Genomic DNA, 10803 nt, shown 5'->3' on the forward strand with positions numbered 1-10803 from the left:
GGCAGGGGGTGGAATGAGATGATCTTTAAGGTCCCTTCCATCCCAAACCACTCTGGGATTCCAAGAATGAGCGAACGTGTTGCAGGTCTGTTGTGTGTGTGTTCCTGTGCTTTGTGCTATGGCAGAAGCTGCTGATGCCATTGGAAAATACCTGTTGGAGTCTGGATACTGCCAAAACAGAAACTGGAACAGTGGAGGTTGTACAAATAGAGGAAGGAATTGTTCATGGAATACCAAGATTCAGCACTGCCTGTGTGTGTGCCCACCGGCGATGCCCTCAGTTGTATTTTTATAGTGCTTAGCCCAAAACTGTATGAACGTGTATGAAAGTGCAGTCTGTAGCAGACTGGGGAACTTCAGTCATTGCCTTTGGTTGGGTGCTTGTCAAGAGTGACTTAGGAATTTCTCATCCCCAAAGTTAGAAAAGCATGTGGTGCTTCGGGTGGTTTGCATCTAGCACAGGAAGCAATTATTTCTTTTCAACAATCAAATGTACTACAGAAATGGAAGATTATGTTTCTTTTTGGAAACGAGGAGCTGTTTGCTGTACACTCTTGGTTTTGGAAATAAAGTGTCTGTGGCAAATCTGCCCCAGGTATTGCAGGGGTAACTGGGATTTTGCAGTGTAGTGGCCCCAGCTGGCCCATCCCATCTGTTTCCCTCAGGGTGTTGGCGATCACACTGAGAGGACTGTCTGGGGGGACAGCAGGTCAGAGCTCGGCAGCAGAGAGAAAAAAATGTGAATTGTTCCTGGGTTTGTTGAGGGAGTCCCTTGTTAATTATTTTCTTTTTCAGGCCTGAGTACATCGGGTGAGCAATTGGCTCAGGGGTCGGGCACAGCGGGTGACAGTGACTGGGGTGACATGAGGCTGGCACCTGTCACTACTGGGGTTCCCCAGGGCTCCATCTGGGCCCTGTGCTCTCCAACATCTCCATCAATGACTTGGACACGGCACTGGAAGGGACACTGAGCAAGTTTGCAGGTGACCCAAAACTGGGAGGGGCTGTTGAGCCCCTCGAGGGCAGGGAGGCCCCGCAGAGAGACCTGGACAGATCCGAGGGCTGGGAATCACCACCCATGGGAAGTTCAACAAGGGCAAGTGCTGGATTCTGCCCCTGGGATGGGGCAACCTTGGATGTATGGACAGAGTGGGGAATGAGAGGCTGGAAAGCAGCGCCGGGAAAGGGCCCTGGGGGTCCTGGTCGGTGGCCACTTGGCCCTGAGTCAGCAGTGCCCTGGCAGCCAAGAGGGCCAACCCTGTCCTGGGGGCATCAGGGAGGGGATTGTCCTGCTCTGCTCTGCCCTGGGGTGGCCTCACCTTGAATATTGGGGCAGTTTGGGGCACCACAATGTAAGGAAGATGTTCAGCCATCAGAGTGTCCAAAGGAAGGACAGGGAGATGGGAAGGGCCTTGATTTGAAGCCGTGTGAGGACACTGAGGGCACTTGGTGTGTTCAGCTGGAGCAGAGGAGACTGAGGGGAGACCTCACTGCAGTTCCAACTGCCTGGGCAGGGGCAGAGGAGGGGCAGGGACTGAGCTCTGCTCTGGGGGGACCAGTGACAGGACCCAGGGAATGGCTGGAGCTGTGTCAAGGCAGGCTCAGGTTGGATCTCAGGAAAAGGTTCTTCCCCCAGAGGGTGGTTGGCACTGCCCAGGCTCCCCAGGGCAGTGGGCACAGCCCCAAGGCTGCCAGAGCTCCAGGAGGGTTTGGATGATCCTCTGGGGCACAGAGGGTGACTCTTGGGGATGGGCCTGTGCAGGGCCAGGAGCTGGACTCGATGGTCCTTGTAGGTCCCTTCCAACTCAGCATATTCTGTGATTCTGTGAACTCAGTTTAACTCATACATGTGTTAAATAGGACACTGGATGTGGACAAGTGCTGAATTGGCCTATTTAGTGTGTTTATAGAGTCACTTCTGGCCATAGAATGGTCTAATTAATCTTGAAGTACTCTGTTGAAAAATGTTATGATTTAATGCTTTTTTGCTTTGTCCTTGAGTGGCATTTAATGTCTACACCCAGTCAGGGAGTGACCTCAAGGCTGCAGTACCTCCTGAGGAGTGTGTCCTCTGAGAGGTCTGCTGGAGGACTGAGATGATGTAATTTTTGCTCTGTCAAATGGAGCTCCCACAGAGCCAGCTTTGGGCATGGCACATACAACTTCTTCCTTGGCTCCTCAGTTTGGATATGCAAATGTCCATCTGGTTTTCCTGTAATTGGGTTAGCACTATCCTCATCTCAAAGAGATCTCGTCTGTTCTTTCATCACCCTCAGCTAAAGCAACGTCACAGATGCTGCTGACTCATCTAGAGAATTTGGGAAAAGTAATTTTACCTTCCATCAAATCTTTCCTTCTCTGAGAATTTCCTAAAGGCTGACATGGGGAGTTGTTTGGTTTCCTTTTGGGGTCTCCCAGACCATTTCAATGATTAGCTTGGAAAACTATGACATGTTTAAAATTAGTTTGGTACAGTCGTTAAGATGTTAATTCTACCATTTGTTTTATCCACCAGGATAAACTTGGGTTTTATGGGCTTTGAGTGTGACAATAAGCAATCAAGCCAGGCCTCTGGATGGGAAAAATACAGTATCTGTTTTAAATTCGCCCGAGACAGGCAATATTCAGAAAAGCTAACAGTGATTTATTTGTGCTTAATCCTCCTAACCTCTAATTAGGGTGAAACTCCCATTAGTCTCTAGGAGCACAATGACTCTGTCATGGAGCAGTACTGGGGCTGTCTCTACACTTGAATTTCAAGAAATTTTCAGTGGAGTTATTTTGGTATCTGACAGCTAAAAATTTAACACTCTTTTTTTGTCATGTGCATGTTTTATCATCTGTGTGCTGGTGACATTCCAGGTGGGTCCCTGGGGGAACTCTTGCTCAGCAGAAATAGCTGTTTAAACTAAAAACATTGAAGCAAACATTTGGTGCCCATATTTTATTGATTTTCATATCCTCTCAACACCTCATGCAACATGATCTTTACCCAGAAAGATCAAGTTACTAAGGCTACTAATTTCAGAGTACTTGGTTATATATATTATATATAATATATATTATATATATTCTTTGGTGTGATAGATGAACAGCAAAGAAAGCATAACCTCTTTCTAATAAATTCCAGTTGCAAAGAAGGCTTATTAATAAATCAAATTTTAAAATGCACTGTAGGTAAATGCTATATTAAAAAGTGTATGCATATGTGTTGAAAAACAAATCCCTTCAGTGGTCTGCCTGGGTCTTTCCTTTTCCTTCACTGCACATCCCGTCCTTGGCTGGGTCTGCTGCCATGTCCGTGGCTCCTCAGGTGGGTCTGGGCACTTCCCACATCCCTTGGTGACAGTCCCAGGCTGTGCTACACCTCTGGATGATGGGGTGTCCTTGGCAGGTTTTCTGGTGACACCAGTCTGGGAGCAGGGGCTGGTAAGTCCGGAGGGACTGAGCCAGGCTGCAAAAGCATTCTGAACCTCCTGCTGGTCAACAAGGAGAAGCACAAAGTCCTACCCCTGGGAAGGAACAGCCCCAGGCACCAGGATGTGCCGGGGGACACCCAGCTGGGGGACACCCAGCTGGGAGACGGTTCAGCAGGAAAGGCCCTGGGGGGGCCTGGAGAGCACAAAGTTGGACGTGAGTCTGTGTGCCCTTGCAGGACAGAAGGTAAGTTGTGTCCTGGGCTGTGTTGGAAGGACTGTCACCAGCAGGTCGAGGAGGGGATCCCTTCCCTCTGGTCAGCACTGGGCAGGTTATCCCTGGGGTGCTGTGTCCAGATTGGGCCTCCCCAGCACCAGGGAGACATGGACATACTGGAGAGAGTCAAACATCAGGAAGCTTTTTTTTCTGTTTTTAATGGTGAGGGTGACCCAGCACGGGGACAGGTTGCCCAGGGAGGTGGTGGAGTCTTCCAAAGCTGCCTGGACACAGTCCAGGGCAAACAGGTCTAGGAGGCCCTGCTTGGACCAGATGACTTCCAGAGGTTCCTGCTGTCCTCAGCCACCCTGTGATTCTGCAAAGCTGGAGTGGGAGCTGCTGTCTAGTGAGCAGCTGTTTGGTTGGTTTCTGGCTCTCTCTCCTTCCCTTCCCTCTCCTCCTGATCCTCTTGACCCAGGTAAAATACAGATTTTCTGACCGGACTTTCTGGTATGAAAATGACACTGTCAACAACTTGAAGGGAACCTAAATCTTTACCTAGTAAAGGAAGGGTCCGAATTCCCAAGTCTGCTGTAATGTGTCAGTCTTCCTTCTCATTCCCTTTTTATCATGTCTGAGTGGCTTACAGATTCCTGAGCCAAGATATATGATTAAAAACATACCTATGTAAATGTACAAGAATTCAAGCTTGCATGGCATGTGTCAACAGATGTATTTTATAAAAGATAAGGAACACAATGGCATCCTGTCATCATTAGGGCTCTCTCTTAGGTTAATCTGTCATCTTTATATCTTTAGACTGAACAAAAATTTCTATCAGCACCTGTGTTTTGAGTTCTGGGCTTCAGACCAATTATTATAAGGAAAAAGAGTTTGTGAGGCTTGAGTGCCTTTGGAGTGTCATCTGTATCATCTTGGCCTTCCTGGAAGACTTTTGTAGCCCTCAGCTGTGTGTTTAGAAATAAATCAATGAAGAAATTTCCTCTCAAGTAGACCTGCACAGAGGATTAGAAAATTCATGAGTTGCGTTCAAGATTCACGGTTAGAAAATCTGTGACTGTGAAATCTGCAGAGCGTTGGCAGGGACCCCGTGGAGGCAGGTGGAGAGAACACAGGAGAGAGGGGTTTAACCTGGAGTGAACGTGGCTCCTGGGGCGACTGGGAATAGCAGTGGGATGAAGGGAAAATGCTGAAATCAAGGAAGTACCAAAGAAGAAAAAAAGAAGGGAAGGGAGCAGGGGAGATGAACCCTGTAGATACAGAACGGAGGAGGTGAAAAGCAAGAGCTGGAGTCTGACAGAGGAGTCATTGGGACATTTTCTGGGTCTGCTCCCTCCTTGTTCTTCTGGTAGTTTAACCAAGAAGGAGTTTCCTTCTGTGCCATCTTGGATACCTTGAGATTGAGACAAAGAGCTTCAAGAACAAGAGAAAGAAGCCTCCCAGACACCTGTTTGCTGCTGCCTTGAGCTTCACTCACACCTTCAGAGCTGTTTCTGAGCCTTTACACCCTTTGATGTGGGTTCTTTTTTTCCCCTGTGGTCACTGGTTGCCTGCAGCACATGGAGACTGATGCCTGAATTCACCCTTGGGGTAGGTTCTGGGAGCTGCCTCTAGTAGTAAAGGGCAAAGAAAGGGATTGATTGCTTATAATTTGCTTTGCTTCAAGATGTACATGTGGGACATACATTCATTTTTGGCTGATCTTTCCTTCTTCCTCCAAGTTGTGGATATGTCTTCCTGCTTTTGGGATTTCTATACACAGTATCCTTGGCACCAGGAGAAGAAGGGCTGAAGAATTGATTCCTATGGACATGGCTGGGGAAAAAAAATCTGATTTTTATGTTATGAGGCACAGATACATTTAGGGTTCAAGTATACATGTATTTTATACACATGGGAGGTGCTGGTTACTGCAATGACTACAAACCCTGAAGGTGGATGGACTGATGCTCAGCTGAGGATGATTGAAAAATTGTCTTATTTTCAGGTAGAATAACCTACATAAATTCTTGTCCTGATTTTTGTTGAATATGTGAAAAGGGTTATGACTCTCTTAAAAAAAGAGCCAAAAACCCGAACAATCCCAAAGCACCAAAAATCCAGAATTCATCCTAAAACAAACCCTTTGCTAAAAATACCTAATCACTGTCACTCTCCCTGGTTGTCTGCTCCTTGAAATAACATCCTGGTTGTGATACCATTAACCCCGTAAAAAACTTGTCCACTAAATTTTAAGAGGGGCAAATCCAAGCTTCAGAGCTCTCTATTTTGCCATACACACGGAGCAATTCGGAATACCCACTTGAGAAACTAAAGAAAGACAGGAGCCTCACTGTGTCCCCAGCTTGACTTAGCACTTGGGGTTTAACATTAGGCACTGGCAGATTGTCTGGAAGATTCGGCATTTGCACAAAGCACAGTAGTTACAGCAGGAATTCAGGTGTGGTTTGCAGGGTTTGAAGGTTGGCACACAGTTGGCAGCTGGTGGGGGCCTTGGTTTCGGAGGTGTCTTGCGTTCAGCATTTTTCTAGAAGACAAAAACGTGGGAATTCGTGGAAAAGTGAAGTGAGCACAGGTCACAGGGGTCAAGAGAGGGAACAGAGGGAGGGTCTAGCTTGAGGTGAGGAGGTGGTTGCTGGCAGTGAGACCTGGATTAGCAACACAGAGGTGTGGTTGGTCTGGATCGTGGGAAATGGTGGCTGCAGACCAACCCTCTGAGCAAAATGATAAACCTTGTGAGCCCTGGATTTTGACTGTGACTGGGCAGAGTGTTGGAAAATGATCTGTAGGGAAAACTGTGGAAACAGTGAGGAAAGGTATAGAAAAACATCCAAAGATGATGAAGTTATCAATAAAACTAATTGAGGTGTTGTGCCTGGATCCCCAAACTTTTCAAATGAAAGACTGAACTCTCCCTGTCGGTCTGTGGGGCTGGTACTACTTTGCTGGGCTGAGAGAGCAGGGAGGTGACCTGGCAATGCTCCACCTCACAGGGCTGGGCTGCCAAGCTGCCTTTGGAGCCCAGTGATCCTTCATCCATGAGAAACCTTAACTGCACACACGGATAAGTGTCCCCCAGCCTGCCCAAGGAGTGCTGCTCCTCCGTCTGGGACCGGGAAAGGTGGGAAATTTTGGGTTGCTCAGCACGTGCCTGGGACCTGGGAGGGATCTCTGGAACATGCCAGCTGCAGGCACCCTGTGCACCTTTGTAACTCAGAGTTATGGGACAGTTTGGATGGGAAGGGATCTTTAAAGCCCTTCTTGTTCCACCCCCTGCCATGGGCAGGGACACCTTCCACTAGCCCAGGTTGCTCCAAGCCCCGTCCAACCTGGCCTTGGACACTTCCAGGGATGGGGCAGCCACAGCTTCTAGTTTTCTTTCCACCTTTATTATTTTGCATGTGGTTTTACAGTATTTAGAGCTTTAAGCTGTATGTCAATTATTTAACTCAGGGAATGGCAGTAAAAGCCTTCCAAACGAATGCACAGAGGGAAGCTCTACACGTAACAAACCATTCTAATTCAACAAAGTTTTCTGAACAACCACCTACCTTGGAAGATTTCTTGTTCTCTGCCTCTTTCCTGCTGACTTTCTGGGATCTTCTAGTTAAATCTTCAATGAGAATAGCACAACATAATATGAAACCAATTTTACAGCATGGTGTTTCGTTGAGATAATCCTATTTTTGGGTGAGAGAAGGCAAATAACCTGCGTTGCCACCTCATCCCTGTGTGTTTTCCAGTGAAGGTGTTCACCTCAGGCACAGAGTGGCTGAACTCTTGTTGTCACTGCTGCTTGTGCAAAGCAGAAGAACACTGATGTTTGTATTTTAGGAGAGAATTTTTACACTTTGTTTGGTAGATGCAAATAAGGAACAATTTTGGAGAAATAAAATTAAAGGTTCCTGTCTAAAAGTTGAGGATACTCATGAACATTAGTCATGTGAACAAAAATAGGAAAAATCTTTAGAATTCTGTATTTTTTTTCTGTTAGAAGGTGGTGTTACATGCATAATTTTGGAAGGAATTAGGAAGTGTACACTGGTTTTCACAAGCAAAAACTCTTTGCTGGTTTGGTACAAACTCCTCATCTGAGTGATGCCACCTTTCATTTGCAGTTCTTTGTTCCTTCTCCACCCACCATTTGTTTTAGAAAACATTATTCTCAAAGGTGTTTCATTCATGTGCCTGTAACTTGGATTATCATATGTCTTTATCACTATATATATACATTTATAACTATATATAAATTCCATGACTAAGACTTGTCTTGGCCTCTAACACAGCAAGACTGTTAAAGTGTGAGACACTTCCCAGCTCCCCAACCTGTTATGATATTTTTGATACCTTTACTCTGTGTGTGAGTTTTGTAATAAGCACTGTATGTATGCAATGAATGATTGGGATAAAAAATGTCCATATCCCCACTGATAAATGGTGGCTCCTCATCTATTCCAGTGTTCTCTATCAGTATGTTTCTGAATATTTGCTAATTGCAACAGAGTGAAGAACAAACACTTTGGGCTGGTTTGAGTCGTTTCATTTATTAATCATGATTTTTTATGGTTAGAGTTATGTATCTCTAAGAAATAGTGTGGGGGGGAAACCTGTACTTCAAGCATATAAAGTTATTGTCACTTAATAAAGGTATTGCACTAACTCGATTAGTGATTTGGATGCAGTTCCAGCTGGAATATTGAGTGTTCTTTGTTATTCTGTCCTTTGAAACTTCCTGACAGTAACAAAGGTACGTGTAAGTAATTTAAATCTACCTCAGTTTGACTTTGTGTAGTCCAGTTGTACAGGATTGTTTGATTGCTTTGGCTATAAGAGAGGTGAGTGTTATGCAGAGATCTGTTTCTTCGAACTATTCCTGCATTTTCAGTGTCAAATGTTCACTCTGTTGTATGAAAGGACATTGTATGTAGGGGAGGAAGGAATGCAAAGGTGAACTGGAGGTTGTGGTGTTGGCTTTGACTATCAGTGTGCTGGGGATTGCTCTTCACTCCCTGGCTGATTGCTTCATCCCTCTGTTGGCTATAAAATGGTGAAGCAGAATAGCTGGGATGTGCCATGGAGGGGATACAGGATGCTCTGCTCCTGAGGGAGGAGAAGTCTCTTTGCAGACAACCAAATGGGGCAGAGAGGGACGAGGGCTTTTGTGGGGCGTTGCAGAACCCCCCAGAGCAAAAGGGCCTGACAGTGTTAGGGGATCTTTGCTATCCTGCATGTCTGTTGGCAAAGGAATAGCAGAGAATCCTTGCAGAGCCATGCAAGAGTTTGGTACCTCAAAATGAGCTGTACTGAAAATAACTTCAACCTCCCCTTTTTGTTCTGAAAAAGGAAGGTAATTCTTAGAGTATCTGAGAGATGTTCCATCTCTGTAGTAAACTCAGTTCATGGAATCCCAGAATGGTTTGGGCTGGAAGGGACCTTAAAGTTCATTTTGTTCCACCCCCTGCCACGGGTGGAACACCTTCCACTAGCCCAGGTTGCTCCAAACCCCATCCAGCCTGGCCTTGGACACTTCCACATGGCATGACACAGCATCTCTGTCGTGTTTAAAGCAGGGGCTCACTTTTGTGAGAAGACAGAGAAATCAACTGAAGTGAGTGTATTTTATATCTCTGATTTTAATTGGAGTAAAAAAAAAATGTTGGGAGTGTGATGCTGAAGGTATCAGGGATCACAAGGACCATGCAATGGTGCAGCTTGGGAGGCTGCACAAGAGCACAAGGTTCACTAAACTTGCAGTTAAACAAGGCCAAGTTAACTCAGCATTCAAACATTCAGATTTCTGTAGAAATGCAAGTGCAGGGCAACTGTTTTTCCTTAAAGAAATGTCATCCTGAGTAAGAGCTCTGAAAAAATACAGTAAACAAGGTAAGAAACCAAACTGCTTTAAGCAAAAGCTCTAAAAGCCTGTAGAAAGGAGCTAAACAAGAGTATTTTTTGCATTATTAGTGTTTTGACAGAGTTATGAATGGTGTTCTGCAGCTAATTAGCTCCAAAAACTTGATTCTTGAAACCAGAAGTTTGTGTAAATTAGGGCAGACACAAGGAAAATATCTTGTGAAGAAAAGAGTTAAGCTTTACCCTAACAAGGTTCTTCCCTAACAGGACAGAGTAAGAGTAGGGATAGAGCTGGTCCTGTCTTGGATAAATAGATAACCCCTGGCTCTCCCTTGCAGTGCTCTTTTCTTCCCCTGGTTAAACTGAGGTGATATTAATACCTGTTAATACTGTTGATTTCTCTACCACAAGAGCAGATACTTAAAAAGACCCCACATTATGTTCATATTTTTTATATGCATGAGATTTTCAAAGGAAGATTATTGCCCATATTAGCAGAAGAACACCTAAACACAAAAAGACCTGCAGTATGATAGGACCTGAAGTAAAGTCTGTAAAACTAAAATAAGTCATCTGATGATTATTCTTTTTTTCCCCAGAACTGAGGGTTGTCACATTGTCATTCTTGGGTGCTGTAGCCACAACAGCTCTGCACTAAGGCAATTGTGTGACATTGCAGTGTTATCCAAATAGTCTGTAGGAACCAACAACTGCATTGTCTGCAAATCCTGTTAATTTGGCACCGAATGGCAGATTTTACTCACCTACTATGGAGATGGGTGGGAGATCTGAGAGATCCATTCTGCTGCTCCTGGACAGGTTGCATTCTGCCTTCTCCTCAGTGACCATGTGGGAATCAGCAGCTCTGAGCAAGCTGTAGCAGAGCAGGAGGCTGAGGAAGAGCCTCTTCCTTTCCATCACGGGGGGGAAAAATTCCATCATCATGAAAACCAAAGTTGGTCAAAACCTGCAGGTGGAAGAGGTGCAGGGATATGAATCTCAGAAATGGTTTTCTGTCACGTTGTGCAGCTTTAGCGACAAAACTTTGACAGTTCTTTTACTTCCAGCACTTTGATACCAGAATACCTAAGTTTCTAGTTGTCAGAGTGGAAAAACACTGTATCAAATAGAACTCTCTTAGGCAGTCTCTTTTTTCCTGATTCTTTCCTCGAAATGTTTATTTTCCCAGAAGATGCAGGAGATCTCCCGGCTGAGTTTCACAACGACGCATGACCAAGGGCAGAAGCTCAATCGCTTCATCAGACTTTTTTTCCCAGAAAATCTCGTTAACAAATT

General features: G+C 45.4%; 1 protein-coding gene across 1 annotated transcript; it reads right to left on the reverse strand.

The window, feature by feature from the left end:
- Nucleotides 1–5816: 5816 nt before the first annotated feature.
- ASIP (agouti signaling protein) lies at nucleotides 5817–10467 on the reverse strand. Its single transcript, XM_017837243.1, has 3 exons — nucleotides 10272–10467; nucleotides 7206–7267; nucleotides 5817–6181 (listed from the first exon to the last, which is right to left on the reverse strand). The coding sequence occupies exons 1-3, from the start codon at nucleotides 10450–10452 to the stop codon at nucleotides 6005–6007; spliced, it is 420 nt and encodes a 139-aa protein (XP_017692732.1). The 5' UTR covers nucleotides 10453–10467; the 3' UTR covers nucleotides 5817–6004.
- Between the last annotated feature and the right edge of the window lie 336 nt (nucleotides 10468–10803).

Source organism: Lepidothrix coronata, unplaced genomic scaffold (genome assembly GCF_001604755.1).
Source record: "Lepidothrix coronata isolate B3197 unplaced genomic scaffold, Lepidothrix_coronata-1.0 Scaffold298, whole genome shotgun sequence".
Lineage (NCBI taxonomy): Eukaryota > Metazoa > Chordata > Aves > Passeriformes > Pipridae > Lepidothrix > Lepidothrix coronata.